Genomic DNA, 19,566 nt, shown 5'->3' with positions numbered 1-19,566 from the left:
TCTATATTTGTAAAACATGATATGTGATGTTTGTGTTGCTTTTTGCGTCTGAAATATAGTACGTCTTCTTTTCTTCGAAAAAGACGTCAAAAAACCTTACAAAAACAACCAAAAACACACGTGATAAAGACGTCGAAAAAAGACGTCTTTTTCGCGTCACGAAAAGACGTCAAAACACCTTTCGAAAACAACCAAAAACACACGTGATCAAGACGTCGCAAAAAGACATCTTTTTCGCGTCACGAAAAGACGTCAAAAATCCTTTCAAAAACAACCAAAAAAGACGTAATAAAGACGTCGCAAAAGACGTCTTTTTCACGTCACGAAAAGATGTAAAAAAACTTTCAAAAACAACCAAATACATACGTGATAAAGACGTCGCAAAAAGACGTCTTTTTCGCGTCACGAAAAGACGTCAAAAACATTTCAAAAACAACCAAAAAATACATAATTAAGACGTCGCAAAAGACGTCTTTTTCACGTCACAAAAATACGTCAAAAAACATTCAAAAACAACCAAAAAAGACATAATAAAGACGTCGCAAAAGACGTCTTTTTCACGCCACGAAAAGACATCAAAAACCTTTCAAAATAAGACGTGATAAAGACGTCGCAAAAGACGTCTTTTTCACGTCACGAAAAGACGCCAAAGAAACATTCGAAAACAACCAAAAAAAGACATAATAAAGACGTCGCAAAAGACGTCTTTTTCACGCCAAGAAAAGACGTCAAAAAACCTTTCAAAATAAGACGTGATAAAGACGTCGCAAAAGACGTCCTTTTCACGTCACGAAAAGACGTCAAAAAACATTCAAAAACAACCAAAAAAAGACATAATAAAGACGTCGCAAAAGACGTCTTTTTCACGCCACGAAAAGACGTCAAAAAACCTTCCAAAATAAGACGTGATAAAGACGTCGCAGAACAATGTCTTAACAACCATATAAAGACGTCATTTGTTTGCTGGGTAGTATGTGTAACTTTATTTCAACCAAATACACGAAGAGCTGAACAAGTATTCAGACAAACGTTTACAATAGTTAACAGAAAGCATAGTTAATATGTATACATAGTACAATATCTTACACTTCGTCAGCGATCAACACATATTACATTTACATTCTAAACATAGTAAACATATCTACACATATGTTTGAAGTACTATGTATGTATATTTATTTATATACATGTATTTATATATATCATTATTTATCTCAAATTGGATTAATATCAAATTGATATTGTTTTGGAAAATTAACCTCCTAGAGGTCAACAAAACAAAAACAGTATACATGTATTATTAAAATTAAATATATAACATCATAGTGCTCCCATATATAAGGGAATCAGTGAATGCGCATAGTGCCCATCCACCTGTTTTCTAATACCAATGCTGATCAAAACATAACACGGCACCGTGGTGTAATGGCTATGGTGTCCGCCTAGCGATCGGGAGGTCATGGGTTCGATCCACACTGTGGGAGCGTTCTTTAGATCTCCCCCAAAGGGATGTAAGTACTGGTTCTAGACCCAGGACACGGAATTGATAGCGTTTCAATATGCCTGAGACTTTCGATGCAATCGAGCTAAAATAAATAGGTTTTAACTAAAACATAAGCGAAAACAGTCTGGAATTCTAAATAAGATTACGAAATTCTTGAGTAACATCTGTTTACGTTCATGTACTCAAAGCGTATTGCGGAAAGATTGATAACAACACAGGAAACAGACTGGTATACACGTTACGAAAATGAAAGTCTATAATACCCCCTGTTTATTACTCATGATCACAGTGCCCGAGCAAGTTTGTAACCCTTTAAACCACGGTACAACGTTTTGAGAATTGTAAATGTGACGCGCCTGCGCCAGTAACCTGTTAAATATAGACAATCCCAGAAATCGATAACTCCCGGATTACCCGCCCCTGAATACTCTCGCGCGCCTCCAAAACGGTACTGAAGAAATAAACATGGACATGTGCATTCGTTTAAGAGTAATACAACACAGCATGGACATGGACCTATTTGTGTAGGTCCCTGGCATGAATAAGGTCTTGATTGTCATTTAACATGTTATTTAAAGGTGACGCGTGATATCTTAATTTCGGTATATACACATGTGCAGACATGTGGTGTCACGGGCAAACCCATAAACGCTTTTAATCCACACTTAGAACATCGCCTCCCATTTAGCAAATTCGTTCGCGCCTTTATCGCTGATGTTTTTTTTCAAGAGATGTATGTTGCTGTCATTAATAATCCGTAATTAAAGAAAAATAAATCACTTATTTTGTTCGTGTTTTTATTTTTTAAGCGTAAATTTACTCCCATGACATTTGAATAAGAAAAATACAAGTGAAAAGAATGTAAGCAATACAACGCTCATCTAAGTTTGTGTATTTGTTGTATCCCTTTATTGACCGTAACTATTTATCATGTTGATTATTTGACTAAATTAACAATGCCTGCCTAACAACTTCCGGTACAAATGTTTGAACTTAGATGGCGTCGCATCAAGAAAATTTTGTCTGTGAAAAAAACAACACATTCTGATTGAAAAAGCAGTCTTATGCTGTTCTTTGAGTGTGATGGTAGTAATTCGTTTGATAGAGAAAAGACAGACAATAATGAGGTGTTCAAATATACCTATGGAAATTATCCTTCTCAGCACCATGCGAGTTTGATTGGTTGTCACCATACTGGACAGGTGGGGTTTCCTCCGGGTTCTCCGGATTTCCCTCACAACAGCTAGAGTACTAAACCAACATTGAAAATCTTTCAGTAACAACGAGATAGCTGGAGTCTTGTAGGTAATATAGGTAGGAGTGCTACACATAATGTAGCCTCTGGCGCGGCGAGTATGCAATCTACTTAGTGACATACTACCATCTTAAGCATGCAACACGTTGTCTAATAAATTACCACTTTCTGTGTTAAAGTATCGATTTATTGAAATCTATTCACAAAAACACACTAATGTACAATAATAATATATAAGTATCAATACATTTAAAGTGTCCTTCAAACATAAAAATTAAAATGTTGAATCATCTTAAAAATATATTATGAAGTATAGGAAAACCAAGCATAATAAGTGGGCAATCACACTTTGACTGGCCATTTAGCAAAAACAAAAACTGGTTACAAACTGTTATTATAATATTAGCTATTAAGTCTCACCAATACAGAAAGTAAAAGTTATTTGGTAATTGTTTTTTGTATAAACGTGCTTATGTAGATTGAAAAATTTAATCAGTCCGTAGGTCAGGAAAATAAATCTCTTAGATGTGTTTTGCGGAAATTTGTCTGAAGAGCTATGATTGCAGGGCGCTGGAAGAAGACACCGTTTATTTGGGCTTTCATAGTTAATAGTAGTAAAACACGTGAACAGCCTTATATAATGAATAACTGCATATAATATTATAATACAATTATGGTAATTATATTATATAGTTTATTGTTGTGTCATGTTTGTTATAAATATCATTGTCTACACGGTAACATCCTTTTTTGGTAAAACATATATTTTGATATTAAAATGTAAACTGTTTTCAAAAAATAAATTTGTGTACCACGTTATTATCGTGTGGCTCTGATAATATTTAGTAAAAACATCATTTTGAATGAAAAATAATCAAATTATAACGAAAAATCAACTTCTCTGAAAAACAAATTCACTATCAAATATATATATATAACAAGGTATTCAACTATGAAATATTTAGGAGTAAAGACACACCTTCGCGTTGGACCAATGAAATCACTCGTGTGTTTAAAATGTCGGCCAGTTGAATTGTATATAAACAAAGGTTTCGAACGGCGCTGGACAATTGGTTTTCATGCATTATGTAACGGCAGGAACGGTAAGAATGTTTCTTATACGTTTTATTGAATTATGGTACCGAGGTCCGTGAAATTTGCAGGGAAAATGCCCTTAACTCCGTGAAGATTTCAGTCTTGGATCGGGTCTGATCGATGACGAATAGGTCACGCGAGTTGTGTATTGTTATTTCTTAAAATTTGACCCATCATTTGTACAAATATTACAAGATATGTATTTTTTCTGCGTTGAATATGACCGATTTAATGGAAATCGATGCACAATTGATGAAGTTATGGCTGTTCAAAGCGATGCACCCTGTTTTGGGGTCATTGTGAGTTGAATAGTTGATAGCGATTTTTTTTCAGATATGTGATTTTTCGTTTTTATTTGATTATGTTTTCATTCAAAATTATGTGTTTACTAATTAATCTCATTGCCACACGCTAACCGCCTGTGCTTTGTACTGACTTATAATATCAATTGAATTTACACTTGGAGACTTTCTAACGCAACACGTACTGAAATCAATAAAGCTCCCTTATTTGATAACGGATTTTGTTGAAATTTAGACTCAGACTAAGTCAGAACATATCCTAGGCTTCATGTAAATTTAATTGAAATTGATCAACATTAAAATATCAAACATTAAAAATTAAAAAGAAGTCAATAAAAACGTAAAATTCTCAAACTCGTACATCGTCAAATAATAATGTGAAAAGTAAAACGCATTAACTTTTACGTCTTAATGACCGACCGGCTTGCAACATTTCGCTCATGAATATTTATACGAGTCATATTGTTTTCTAATTAATGGTGTTTTCCTGGTGTAAAAGCCCACCTAGAATGATGAAATTGAAAAATTAAATTGGAATTATATATTGTTGTACTACACTTGATGACTTTTTGAACACACCATTTTTCAAACATAAATATCTCAGTAATGAGTAAATACTTTGATTGAAAATTGTACAGGTGATCATTTGACTACAGTATGTGCAAGCAAACGATAAAATCATTCATCCGTGACGATCGGATGCTTCAGAAATTGGGGAAGGGAGCCTGCAACATGGCGATGGCGCTGTTGCGCTCCTGAAATTGTATACGAGACGTGTTGATTTTTAAATTGTATGTTTTCTTGGTGTATCAACCTACCTAAAATGAAGAAATTGAAATAAAATAAGAATCATATCGCGTTTCGTCATTTTCACGTGTAAAAAGATGAAACTACACCTCCCCCACGTGCAAAAGCGCCCGATTTTCAAGGATAAATGAATTTATCGTAATCTTGCACACATTGTAGTCAAATGATCACGTGTGCTTTTTTAAATCAAAATCTTAACTCATTACTGAGATATTCAAGTTTGAACATTGTTGCGTTAGAAAAGTCTTCAAGAGTATTGTTGCAAGTCGTGCATTATCACGCATGTGTATGATTTATAGACTTAATAACAATCTTAATGTTTAACGATTCCACTTCATAGCAATTGATGGACTGAAATAACTAATACTCAGTACACAATTTTACGATGAAAATAATATGTAATTTAATTAAAAATTGAAATACATAAACATTTCAAACACAATTCAGAATGAATACCTCTTTACACACTCAATATGGGTAAATTATCATTTATACCAATATTAACGGTATCTTGATAGAAAAACCACACTTTGAGATGTCCCCAGATATTGGTTCTAAACAATAGGCCGGACTTAGTCGACAGTTACCGGAAATGTTTAAATAGTACACAGAAATCTTAACAACAATTTTATCATAAGTAAGAGATATTTGTGTCATTTAGACAAACAATTGCTCCTATAGACCATACCGTTTCGTCTATAACTGAAAATGTTGATCCAGATGACATGAAACATGCTAGATTTAAACTATTCTTTACATAAACATGGTAATTTCAATGTTGGAGACAAAAGTAAATATAATCGCAACAGTTCATGGATTAAGCAGACAATAATTTACTTCACAAACTCCTGTCAAGGTTCAGAAACTATTTCTGTTGACTGACTAAAATAAAATTATTAATAGAAATAATAAATAAAACAAGGGCTGTTTGTTGTACACGCATGCCACCCAAATGGGCTGTCAGTTGTAGTGGCAGCCATTGTGTTAATCCGTTTTTTGTCACTGTGACCTTGATCTTCGACCTGAAGTTTCATGATCCTAGGCCTAAGCGTTCTTGAGTTATCATCTGGAAACCATTTTACTGTTTTGAGTCACTGTGACCTTGACCTTTTACCTAATGGCCTGAAAATCAATAGGGGTCATCTGCCAGTCATGATCAATGTACCTATGAAGTTTCATGATCCTAGGCCTAAGCTTTCTTGAGTTATCATCCGGAAACCATTTGGTGGACGGACCGACCGACATGTGCAAAACAATGTACCCCCTCTTCTTCGAAGGGGGGGGGGGATAATTTAACAAGGGGCGATTGTGAGTGGATGATTCATGATATACTATATATACTTCATACACAAACTTAATCGAGTGTATGTTGGCATAGAACTGCTTTACAATAACCACAAACGTTTTGAGATAGCTATTACGATTACCACTTAAGTAGCTTTCATATTGTAAATATTCATGATAGTTTTCCGTGTCAGTCATTTTTTCTGATAGACTCAAATATCCCAAAAAGTGCTCCAAATTGACAAAAGGAATTAGGCTAACAAAAAACTTGCCATTTATGAAATAGAATTGTGTTTAATATTTTCTTTTCCGATAAGTTAATATGCTGCATACATTCCTCTGAATTAAGAAGCTTCTCGATGTCTCGAAAGTGTTGAAATGATCTCCTTCAGTTTATAACGCAAAGATGCGTTGTTTAAAATTCTCTGAACATCTGCGTCCTTATCAAACTCCACATCGCTGTTTATCACTTTAGAGCCATATAACCATTTTGGAAGTTCGAAGTTTGGAGGCGCTAGAATAATCATGTTGCCATGTTTTCGCTCATGCAGTATCTGATTTATCATCGCCACCCTGTGTTGAAACGTCCTAGTCGGTTTTGCTTCCAAAGCTATTATAAAATGGTGAGAAGCCTCCATCGCATATGAAATGCCTTCCATTGTGGTTTGACCTGGCGGAACATCTATTTCATTCAATGTAACCGAAAGACCAAGGGTCTTCAAATTCGCAAAAAGATTCATGAATTTTTCTTCAGCTTTTTCATCGTCACATAAAATATAAATGTCAAACTTCTGCCCAATGACATCGTTTTCGTCATGTCTTGCCTCTTCTGTTTCTTCACTGTCCTCATTTGTGTTTGCATTGAACTGTATAGCATTTTTAAGCCTGAGTTGTGCCATAGCATGTTCTTCTTTTATTAAAGATTGTAGTCCGCCTTCGATATGCACATCTATATACAAGTCCTCGTCAATTTGTGCGCGTCCATCCGGCAAGCACATGATTGTATCAAAAGCAAGGACGGCATCGTCATATCTTCCCAAACTGATAAATGTTTTTATCATTTCGGTCAAAATTTCAATTTTCTCACCTGTTTCTTCAAGCTTTTGCAACAATTCCTCATAGACGTCAATTGCATTTTGGAAATTTTCCATCTTATCGTAAAGAAAACCAAGATTTCGCAGTGTTTCTGTAGTTTTCGCTTTGCGATTTAGAAAATCTAGAAGAGTCGGAGCAGCTTGCCAGCAATTTTTCAAAAACGGAATCTTGGCAACGAGATTGCAAGAAACTTCTACAGACCGCTTCAAATAATATTGCATTTGAAACTCTTCGGACTTGTTGTTCTTGTCTAAAATGCAATAAGCAGCCTGTTCGTATGAATTAGCCAAAAGGACCAGAGAGCATCGCTCATCTTTGATGACTTTCTTAAATATATCATACGCTTGATCAGAATCTTTGATTTGACGAAGAAATAGTCCTTTGTCGTATAGAGCAGCTGTATTATTCAGTTCAATCGCTTTATCCAGGTTATCAAGAACTGCGTCGATCGTCTTTTTAGAATCAAGATTTGTATCAATTAACATGACCTTTTTTGGACTTTTAATCATATTTTCGAATGACCTGTTCCTCGGTAACTCGCTGATGCACCTTCTAAATGGCTGACGCACACGCCTACCGTGGCGACCTCTTCCTCGCCTGTTACTGGAAGAATAGAAGCGTTCGTTTGATGAGCTTTTTTGTAAGCCGGTCAGCGTGTGTGAAACTGTATTAACTTGACTTTCAGTGCATGATACTCCGGTAGCAGCACACAATTTACTTGGTTCAAGTTTAAGACTATCCGGTTGTTCTTCTAGCTGTTGAGCATCCGAGTATTGCGACTGCTGTTGGAGTCTACGTTCATTTTGATGATGCAAAAGGCTCATTGAGGCAAATCCTGAGTCTTCGTTACCGCTACCAAGAGATACAGACCGATTGATTTGAGGTTCTTGTCGACAAGGTCCAGCTGTATAAGTATCTCGTTTCCGGCTATGCCCGTCATGTAACTGTCGTTCATGCCTTCCCCTGCCGCGTCCTCTACTATGATTCCATTCTGGACTTTTTATTTTAGTGCATGATACTTCGGTAGCAGCACACAATTTACTTGGTTCTAGTTTTAGACTATCCAGCTGTTCTTCTAGCTGTTGAGCATCCGAGAATTGCGACTGCTGTTGGAGTCTACGTTCATGTTGATGAGGCAAAAAGCTCATTGAGACAAATCCTGAGTCTTCGTTACCGCTACCACGAGATACAGATCGATTGATTTTGGGCTCTTGCTGACAAGGTTCAGCTGTATAAGTATCTCGTTCCCGGCTATTTCCGTAATGCAACTGTCGTACATGCCTTCCCCTGCCGCGTCCTCTTCTATGATTCCATTCTGGACTTTTCATTTCTAAACACCGTTTCAGAGATAAAGCCAAATGATGAAGACCAAACGAGCTCGGTTTGATAGCAACGGCTTTCTGTAACAACTCAATTGATAAATCTATTTCTTGAATGTATCTATACATTTTTCCACATTTTTGTAGTACGAATACATCGTTGTTGCATATTGCACGCGCTGCATCTATATAATGCCGTGCAGATGTATCAGTGTCACAATCGGGGATTATATCGCTCAAACCTCTCCGAAACACCTTTTTGTTTCTTTGCACGGAGTCCACCAAAACACCTATTTCTACTAATGCCCTGGCGCGATACAATTGTATTACCTTATTTATACCAGTTGCAGTTTTAATAGATATGTTTGTCACATCTTTAAGTAAATCAATAACTGACCCATGTGCTTTCAAATATTCGCTCATCTCGACCGGATCGATCGTGTTGCAAGGGTGCAGGAGTCTTCTCTTTGTGAGAGCAAGACCAAACGTCCAAATACATACATGTGTTGTCCATTCAAGCGGTTGATTGGCGTCAGTAATTCGAGAAGCATTCTCAATAACGCTTTCAAAACGGGCAATTGCTTTTGAATACATCTTCATTCCACAACGAGAGAAGGCATACGCAATCTCGGCATCAGCCTGTATAACACGGTATTGTTTCTCCATTGCAGTATTTACTTCATGAATAATGTCTTTCACTTCAATAAGCCGCTCTTCTTTATCAAGAAAGAAATGCGCTTTGCACGTGAGAGTAATAATGTTTGATGGGTCAATATCGAGTGCCTTCTCGATGTATTTCTTCGTGTTTTCTTCGTCACCGTATATGTTATACATAAAGGATAACATGTCATACGCTCTTATCTCTTCCAGTTTAGATCTTGGTGAATCTTCGTAAAGAAAAACGTCTAATTCTTTTCTAATAGCATGTTCAATGTCTGAAGAAGTTTTCACTATTTTCCTTATGTCACTCTCGTGTTTCTTTAATGAGGGAAAGCCTTCTAATTGTTTCGATAGTTTTTCTCGTAACTCCATTGTAAACCTTTAAGAACGTGATTGGATTACTCTGTAACGCCAGTTATTCCAAATTTATCTGAAAAAATCAGATATATAATATTGCTACAACTTCAAAAAAGTATGTCAGGTGCACAAAGCGTTAAAATCATTTACGAATGAGTAAATGCACGCACACTTCGAATGTTTTCTGTCTCGAGGAAGTACTTTATTAAACTGTTTTTACAAACAAGAAGATAGGTTAAAGCTATGCGCGTCGACTAAAGCAAAATCAAAAACGCAATAACTGCAAACACTGACTGTACTGTGAGTCATAGTTTGGGATCCCTTCATTTCTTAAACTTCCAGAACAACGATCGATAATCAGCGATATAGACAAAATATCTCCCAACAGCAATGCAAATGTTATTAAACACATAGCTTATAGTTAACGTAGATGTAACTTATAAATTAATGCGTGATAATATTAAATACGAGCTGTATAAAACGTTATTAATAAATACCCTTACCACAATAATAAACCCAATTGTATGTGGACTCTGGCACCACAGAACCGTAAACTTGTATGGTGCAGCAGAGGTTACACGAGATCTCGGTTTGCGAATAAAAAAAAATCAGATAAGCTTTGGTTATTTACGACCGTTATAGAAATATATTTACAAAAGTTGACAGCATAAACACATTAAACAAATGTTTATTTTCGTTTTATTTCACTATCGGTGTAACGAATCGGCTGATGTTTCTACGTTTAGACTAAGCTTATATTAACAAGGGCTCGATTGGTCATTATCGCTCGGGTACTACTTAAATGTACCCCGGGAACTCTTAAGTATACTTAAATGTACCCCGGATACGGAAAAATACTAAAACGTACGCGGGAATTCTAACGCTAAATCGGTCGTTGTCGGCTAATTTTTTTTTGTACCCGGTGTACATTTAAGTAGTTCCCGAGCCGACAATTACCAATCGAGCTTAACAAGGTCCACAGGTTCTTTATTCAAATAAACACTGAAGCAATGTGAAGGATGATACTAGAATTCCAGCAAAAATGTTATGGTTCATATATAGTTGTAATTCCTTATACCGGTACATCAGTTCCAAGGTTTTATCCGTAGGTAATGTTTTGTCATAGACTCGTTCCGGAGTGGGCTAGGTTTTGGGGAAAAAAAACTAAACATGAAGATACAAACAAAGCTGAAACATTAAAAATTCCGCTTAAATCAAATACCTACCGACCATTATTATTTAAAGTTAGTTATCATTAGTGGATGAAATTGGACAACATTGTTTGATTTTGTGGAGATCTGGATCACATTTATCTTGGTTTTACTGTAACATTAAAGAAAAGGGTAGCAACAAAAATAAGTTAATTGAACAGTTCAACTGATATAGCAGCGTAATTTTGTAAACTATTTGTGTAATTTCTTGTTTTAATTTGGTATCGGGTCGTTTCGCCCTAAAACCTGTTCGCCCTATGTCACCCTTAGTCGTTTCGCCCTTACAAGTGGGTTGTTTCGCTCTTATTTTATTGTTATATAATATTGCGGTTTTGTAAATGTTTATTTCAATCTGAATTGTATTTATTTAACATATATGGGAAAATAAGACACACATTTGAATATTGCGCAATTATCCGTTTTGATTGTAATTACAATTAATTAACGGAAACATTATGTTACATCATGTTACAAACTAAGTATCACGATTAATTAGTTTGGCAGAGGTATGAGGAGTTGATTTGCCAATTAAAATAATTTCGGGACAATTGCAATTATCCAACAAACTTCGATCGAAAGACCTTTAATTTAGGTCAAATTGCTATGTTGGTCAGATTTATACGTGTAATATTAATAATATTTTTTTTAAGAAATATCAGGATTTATCAAAATCTATTTTTGAAAACTGACCCGCATTGGCATTAGTGATTGCAGAGTGACTGGATGAGTTGTATCTTTAATTCACACAAATGGCCAACATAAACTCACAATACAAATAGCTTTGCTGACAATTTGATATGTACTGGATATTAAGTAAATAATATGTAACTCATCAACTCGCTTCCGTAGTCGCAGTTTACGTAGTTATGACGTCAGGCACATTTTCTGAAAATGCACTATTATACTTTAGCTTGGATAGCTTGGGTAGAAACGCATGTATATACAAAGCAATGTTAAAAACGACGAAGATCTAATTCTTTACTTTACAGTAACCAATGTTTGATCAAAACGTTTCCACCAGCAGTACTGTACGAGTACATTTTAATATTTCTTTCAATAATATTGTTTATAATTTAATAATAGTGTTCATGAATACGAAAATGTTTATGATGAAGCACTGTAGGGTTACACAATTCCCTGTAGATTGTATCAAGACTTTTAAAGCCATGAAATTACACAATAACATACACATAAATATCATATAGGAAACATATAGAATAATCTGAAAGTAAATCATGTTTACACATAAACTTGTTAACAGGATGTGTTCTAGTGGCCCAAGTAAATTATCCTTTACACATGTTTAAATATTCTTTAGGCAATACGTATGATAAAACAATGCATAGAAAACAGTTAACATCACAGATATAAATTACATACAAAAGTTATGTTTTCTTCTCATTCACACATACACACATAATACATATCAACATACCAAATGTGGTTTGGGCTTTTATATCAGTCTGTCTGCCTCTCTTGTCTCACTGACTCGTGATGGTTAAAACTGCAACATAAGATTTATGGTGCACCATATAAAGAGCGTGATAACTGTATGGAACGCCAATGCTGCCTTTTGATGGCACTGGTCTTTATGTTAAGTGCATTTACTAAGTTGTTTTGTGTAAACTACATTTTGTCCTGTAGAAACATCATTTCGTTCTGTGTATTTGTCATTATGTTGTGTGCATTTGTCATTATGCTGTTTGCATTTGTTATTATATTGTGTGCATTTGTCATTATGTTGTGTGCAATTGTCATTATGTTGTGTGCATTTGTCATTATGTTGTGTGCATTTGTCATTATGTTGTGTGCAATTGTCATTATGTTGTGTGCAATTGTCATTATGTTGTGTGAATTTGTCATTATGTTGTGTGCATTTGTCATTATGTTGCGTGCATTTGTCATTTTGATGTGTGCATTTGTCATTATGTTGTGTGCATTTGTCATTACATTATGTTGTGTGCATTTGTCATTATGTTGTGTGCACTTGTCATTATATTGTGTGCATTTGTCATTATGTTGGGTGCATTTGTCATTATTTTGGGTGCATTTGTCATTATGTTGTGTGCATTTGTCATTATGTTGTGTGCATTTGTCATAATGTTGTGTGCATTTGTCATTATGTTGGGTGCATTTGTCATTATGTTGTGTGCATTTGTCATTATGTTGTGTGCATTTATCATTATGTTGTGTGTATTAGTCATTATGTTGTGTGCATTTGTCATTATGTTAGGTGCATTTGTCATTATGTTGGGTGCATTTGTCATTATGTTGTGTGCATTTGTCATTATGTTGTGTGCATTTGTCATAATGTTGTGTGCATTTACTATTTCGTGCTGTACTAACGACAGTATGTTTTGTGCATACATCATTTCATTATGTGCCAACGTCGTTATTATGTTCGGATACGTTACACTGGGCAATAAAAGAGAGAGCACCGGTGTGCACTCAAAAAGGTTACATTCCACTAGAAAACGGCCGAAAAAAAAGTTGCAAAAACAGTCGAGTTTGACTTTTGACAAGTTTTTTCTTGGTTCGTACATGACATATCTTTTTTATTGCACAAATCGACTCCGCTTAGAATGGCCTTTAAGAAAAGGTATGGTTTTGGGCGTCTCTATGTGCAAAATGTTGCATTTATTTTCGCTCAAAGATGTCGCTTTTACATTTAATTATATAGGGAAACTATACAGTATATTGTGACCTAACCACGTTGGAAGGCGCTCTCGGAGCTGTTGGCCTTAGCGCCATTTTACCGAGATTGATAGGCGAAAAAATTGATTTCAAGATAATGAAAGAAATGTCTGATTGTGAATTTAGTAGAATCGGAGTGGAGACCATTGGGGATCGCTAAAGGTTGCGACAAATAGCAACTGGTGGTAGTGATACAGTTCATACAAGCCACAGTAGCACGCCAGCACCATCAGCAACAGGAAATTGTAATCAAGATAAATTTTACGAAGAAATTTAAATTTGATGTTAAAAAGTTTTTTTTCAATAATTATAATATATGAAAGTTACATCCCTGGTTTTCGTCTAATACTGCCATAATTTGTTACATCCTTTTGTTCTAGTTATTCTCAGGGGCGTAAAAATGCGGTGTGTACACCTAAATATAGCAATGTATACATTTCTACGTAATGTGGCGAAATGAGGCGTAATGCTGTATGAAGAATGTGGGCAAGTTAGTGTAATGTATATATCTGTCAGTTTCTGGCCAAGAAATGAAACTAAAGTAATTTCCAACAAATTAATTCATAATAAACGTGCTCATTTCGGTCTCAGATTTTACAATTCATTCTAATGTTAAAGACCTTAGACCTTCTAGATCTACGTAATGTACAAGAAAAAATAACGGATGTCAATAATTAATTGTTATAAGTTAAGGTTTTATTCTTCAAACTTTTAAAAGTCCAAATAGATTAATACCTAAATGTTTGTCAATTCATTTTAAGTTAGTTTTTTTCTTTCAAATTTAGATAAGTCCTTTTGTTCTAGTCATTATCAGGGGCGTAAAAATGCGGTGTGTACACCTAAATATAGCAATGTATACATTTCTACGTAATGTGGCGAAATGAGGCGTAATGCTGTATGAAGAATATGGGCAAGTTAGTGTAATGTATATATCTGTCAGTTTCTGGCCAAGAAATGAAACTAAAGTAATTTCCAACAAATTAATTCATAATAAACGTGCTCATTTCGGTCTCAGATTTTACAATTCATTCTAATGTTAAAGACCTTAGACCTTCTAGATCTACGTAATGTACAAGAAAAATAAACGGATGTCAATAATTAATTGTTATTAGTTAAGGTTTTATTCTTCAAACTTTTAAAAGTCCAAATAGATTAATACCTAAATGTTTGTCAATTCATTTTAAGTTAGTTTTTTTCTTTCAAATTTAGATAAGTCCGGGGTTAATTATAGTTAAAGCTACAGCTCCCGCTACAGCTATCTAAATATATTTATAGAAATATAAAATAAATATCACTTATCAGTATAGATCTAGTAGTGCCTTATTCGTATTACACATTTTTCTCATCGTAATATATTTTACTATTTCTACTTTTTCTTGATGAATTGCTTTCACTTTAATTACCTCGATAATAGGCAAAGATTTTACTTTTTTTATTTCAATGTGTTATAATGAAATTCATCAGTAGGGGTTATCATATCAATTAAGATAATTGTTTCTATAATATTTGTATATTTTACAACGTTTTCTTTGCATTTATATTCTGATAAAAATATATTATAAACGGTAGTTTTTTTTATAAATTCTATTAACCCGCATGAAAAGTAGCAAACTTGGCTATAGAAAAGGCTTGATAGGGTACATGAAATATGTATTGGGATATATACAAGATGAAAAAAAAAATCTTAACATCAAATTTAAATTTTCTTCGTAAAATTTATCTTGATTACCAAGAAAGAACTTGTCAAAAGTCAAAATCGACTGTTTGTGCAACTTTTTTTCGGCCGTTTTCTAGTGGAATGTAACCTTTTTCAGTGCACATCGGTGTTCTCTCTTTTATTGCCCAGTGTAACGTATCCGAACATGATAACGACGTTGGCAAATAATGAAATGATGTATGCACAAAACATAATGTCGTTAGTACAGAACGAAATAGTAAATGCACACAACATAATGGCAAATGCACACAACATAATGACACATGCACACAACATAATGACAAATGCACCCAACATAATGACAAATGCACACAACATAATGACAAATGCACACAAAATAATGACAAATGCACACAACATAATAATAAATGCACACAACATAATGACAATTGCACACAACATAATGACAAATGCACACAACATAATGACCATTGCACACAACATAATGACAAATGCACACAACATAATGACAAATGCACCCAACATAATGACAAATGCACACAACATAATGACAAATGCACACAACATAATGACAAATGCACACAACATAATGACAATTGCATACAACATAATTGCACACAACATAATGACATATGCACACAACATAATGACAAATGCACCCAACATAATGACAAATGCACACAACATAATGACAAATGCACACAACATAATGACAAATGCACACAACATAATGACAAATGCACACAACATAATGACAGCTGCACACAACATAATGACAAATGCACACAACAAAATGTAATGACAAATGCACACAACATAATGACAAATGCACACAACATAATGACAATTGTACACGACATAATTGCACACAACATAATGACAAATGCACACAACATAATGACAAATGCACCAAACATAATGACAAATGCACACAACATAATGACAAATGCACACAACATAATGACAAATGCACACAACATAATGACAATTGCACACAACATAATGACAAATGCACACAACATAATGTAATGACAAATGCACACAACATAATGACAAATGAACACAACATAATGACAAATGCACGCAGCATAATGACAAATGCACACTACATAATGACAAATGCACAGGATGAAATGATGTATGCACCTAACAAAATGTCGTTAGTTCAAAACGGGTTGGTAAATGCACACAACATTATGATGAATGCACAGAACGAAATGATGTATGCACCTAACAAAATGTTGTTAGTACAAAACGATATTGCAAATGCACATAGCATAATAAAAAATGTACAGAACAAAATGATGTTTCTACAGGACAAAATGTAGTTTACACAAAACAACTTAGTATATGCACCTAACAAAAAGACCAGTGCCATCAGAAGGCAGCATTGGCGTTCCATATAACTGCATGTATAGGACTTAAGTAATGGATAAGCACAGTACTCTCCCAAATACAGGTTAATACACAAAACCTCAATACAAAGTATTTACAAACAGAGCATTACCCATTTGCAATCAATTCAAAAGTATATAATAACTACAAAAATGTATTGCATGTTTATACACTTAGTACTAACCTGGTAAGAAGTAATACAAAGCCAGGGGGGGGGGGTAACTTCCTATGTACGGGTATATAGGGGTGTGCCTATTTTATGGGGGGTGTTTTTCGACTAAAATTATAGATATGGGTATGGTTTTGAGCATCTAAGTATAGATATGGGTATTGAAATCAGAAATTTGCTTGTATATAAATGCATATAGATTTGAAAGTATCAGTATCAAAATGGGTATGATAAATGTCATTCTTGTATATAAATGGGTATCAAAAAGTAAATTTCAGTAGCGTGAAAGATATAATAGCAAATTCAATAAGGACACTGTATAGAGTTTAAAATTCTAGTATGAAATGTGTCCACTTTATCAAATTTTAGTATTTAAATGGGTCCAGTTTATCCAACTTCTTGTATTAAAATTGGTCCACTTTCTCAATGGAATCGTATACAAATGGGTATGCGTTTTCAAAAATCTTGTATCAAAATGGGTCTACTTTATCAGAGTTCCGGTATAAAAATGGGTCACATTTCGGAAGTCTCAGCGGGACACCCCTATCCTATACAAATGAAGATATAAAAATCTGCAGCTCAAGCAAAATCTGACTGCTGACACTTTGACTGTCCAGAACACAATGCAAAAGAGAGGGACAAATAATCTGGCTGAACAGGTTTAAAAATCAATCAACTGTTGTAATTGGTAACAGTGGTCACCTGACTGAGTTGATTTAAAGTCAGTCAACTATGACATTTTGTCACAGTGGTCAAAGGTAGATAATTGACTACTCTGATATAATTCTTGGAAATTCTACCTGGTTACACAGGCATGTTGCCTTCTTTTATGCGACACTGTCATCCGGGCTTGATGGTAAAAATACCATTGAATCTTATTAAGAAATGCTCATCGGATACACGACTCACCCCTATTTTCAAACTCCTTAATGCTTCGATGGATTATGTGTACATTGAGATCAGCGGTACTTGACTTTACTGCGTTGTGTGTAGCCTTTCTCATGCAATTATCACAAAATTCAATTTCTTTGGATCTCATAACAATAAACTGTTGTTTAAAAACAACGTATTTGTCGATTATTAGACATCTGTCACTATGGCTGATTACGACGACGACGACGATGGAATGTGGAACAACAGTGGCGAAGATGGCATGGCTGAAGGGGTAACTTAACGTTTTCTGCAATGCTGTGTTTAACTCAGTTGTAATTAAAACTGTATTCGGATCAATACTGTTCGGATGTAATTAAAAAGTGACCGTTAGATTTCAATTAGTATAGCGATGTGGTATAAAACTTTACTGGTCAGCTAGTTCTTCTTGAATGCTCTGAGCTTTTATAAGCTTATAAGAACATACATACAGCTCAGAGTTCTTTTTTTTAAAACCATATTCAGTGTAAAAAAACTTGGTATACAGGCATTACAGACTATACAGACCATGGACCATACGGCCCAGATTTGCGGACCATACGGCCCAGGTTTGCGGACTATACCGCCCAGATTTGCTGACCATATGTCTTAACGCCATGTAGATTATTTTGATACACGAAATACTACACTGCTTAGTATGCTGTGATACTATACATCCGTTACAACTAAAAAAACGGGTAATGCAACGTTTGTGTCCATTATTATTTAAATAAAGTTATTCATATTCTGAGATTTGTAACTCGTTTTAACTGTGTTATCAATTATTCATTTAAACAGTAGGCATCATGCAAACATGCACTTTTATGGATAAAATCTATTAAAATCTATAAAATTGGACATTAATACTAATTTAGATTAATAGATGCAACATGGTGACAACATTAATTGAAATTTCTTACATCACTTAAATATTCTACAAAAACATACACGTGTTTCTGTCTTAACAAATAAATGCCAAAAATCACAAAGTCATGTTTTATCAATGTATCTTAATAAAACACGTTTTTATACTTATTTAATATGTGTTATTAAAATTTAGCGGTCAAACATATATTTTAAATTGTCAATAGGGGTATAACACTCGCATTAGTGACTCGTATGTTTGCATCTTGAATACGCCCTGTGTATGACACTTACTGATTGATGTTACTTGTGTCTATAACAGTAGTTGGGAATATACCATAATTGATTAACACGTCTATAATTACTAATTAAAGGTAAAGTGCGACAATCGTTATTATTGTAGACAACATGGGCTTATATTTGCATCTCAAGTACGCCCAATTTATGACACATATTGTTTGATGTTAACAATTACACTTATTGATAATTGACCTTTCGACAGCCGATTGATTGACAGGCTTATTAACCAATCAGATTACAGCATAGATTAGGCCCGTTACTATCCGCCATTTTGTCCGTCAAACTCGCCGTTGTCCGACACATAAGCTTATACGTAATTCTGTGTTTTAAACAAAGAAAATGGTTGAAAGGTGCTGTTATGGCACTTGTTATTCAGACACAAGGTATCCAGAACGGTTAAAAGATGGAAGTACGTTTTTTCCGTTCCCTCAACCGGGTACTAATCTTGAAAAATTCAAACGTTGGATTCGTCTTTGTGGTCGTCCACACGAACAGCTTAATCTCAACATATTAAGCGATCGCCCGAAAGAAAAACACAGTCGTTATAATAAGATACTACGCGAAAATAGAAAATGTAAGTTTTGCAACGGACACGTTATAAAAAAGAGTATAACTTTGTACTTGTTTATCCTCTATATAGACAAATTAGAAAGGAACATTAAAAACCA

The 19,566-nt window shown here is 34.6% G+C and overlaps 3 protein-coding genes across 7 annotated transcripts in view; 2 read left to right on the top strand and 1 right to left on the bottom strand.

The window, feature by feature from the left end:
- LOC127870950 (E3 ubiquitin-protein ligase RNF166-like) overlaps nucleotides 1-19,566 on the top strand; it is a 194,950-nt gene that overhangs the window by 148,327 nt on the left and 27,057 nt on the right. The window lies entirely within an intron of this gene.
- LOC127870942 (uncharacterized) lies at nucleotides 2,448-12,388 on the bottom strand. Of its 5 annotated transcripts, none has more exons than XM_052413532.1 (3): nucleotides 12,325-12,386; nucleotides 11,719-11,774; nucleotides 2,448-9,751 (listed from the first exon to the last, which is right to left on the bottom strand). In XM_052413532.1, exon 3 carries the CDS (start codon nucleotides 9,691-9,693, stop codon nucleotides 6,592-6,594), a length of 3,102 nt encoding a protein of 1,033 aa, XP_052269492.1. In that variant the 5' UTR covers nucleotides 9,694-9,751; nucleotides 11,719-11,774; nucleotides 12,325-12,386; the 3' UTR covers nucleotides 2,448-6,591. The 5 variants fall into 5 exon arrangements, with proteins under 5 accessions (XP_052269492.1, XP_052269493.1, XP_052269494.1 ...); XM_052413533.1 differs by having other exon boundaries at nucleotides 11,693-11,774; nucleotides 12,325-12,365; XM_052413534.1 differs by lacking the exons at nucleotides 11,719-11,774; nucleotides 12,325-12,386 and adding an exon at nucleotides 10,182-11,650 and having other exon boundaries at nucleotides 2,448-8,240; nucleotides 8,565-9,751.
- Nucleotides 17,674-19,566, top strand: part of LOC127870944 (negative elongation factor D-like) — a 33,817-nt gene continuing 31,924 nt past the window's right edge. The window contains exon 1 of the mRNA XM_052413537.1: nucleotides 17,674-17,990. Coding sequence (XP_052269497.1) covers nucleotides 17,922-17,990 — 69 coding nt within the window. The 5' untranslated portion in view covers nucleotides 17,674-17,921. The remainder of the gene's footprint in view (nucleotides 17,991-19,566) is intronic.

Source organism: Dreissena polymorpha, chromosome 3 (genome assembly GCF_020536995.1).
Source record: "Dreissena polymorpha isolate Duluth1 chromosome 3, UMN_Dpol_1.0, whole genome shotgun sequence".
NCBI lineage: Eukaryota > Metazoa > Mollusca > Bivalvia > Myida > Dreissenidae > Dreissena > Dreissena polymorpha.
The sequence above is the reverse complement of the archived record's forward strand: the minus strand, read 5'-3'. Positions and strand labels throughout refer to the sequence as shown.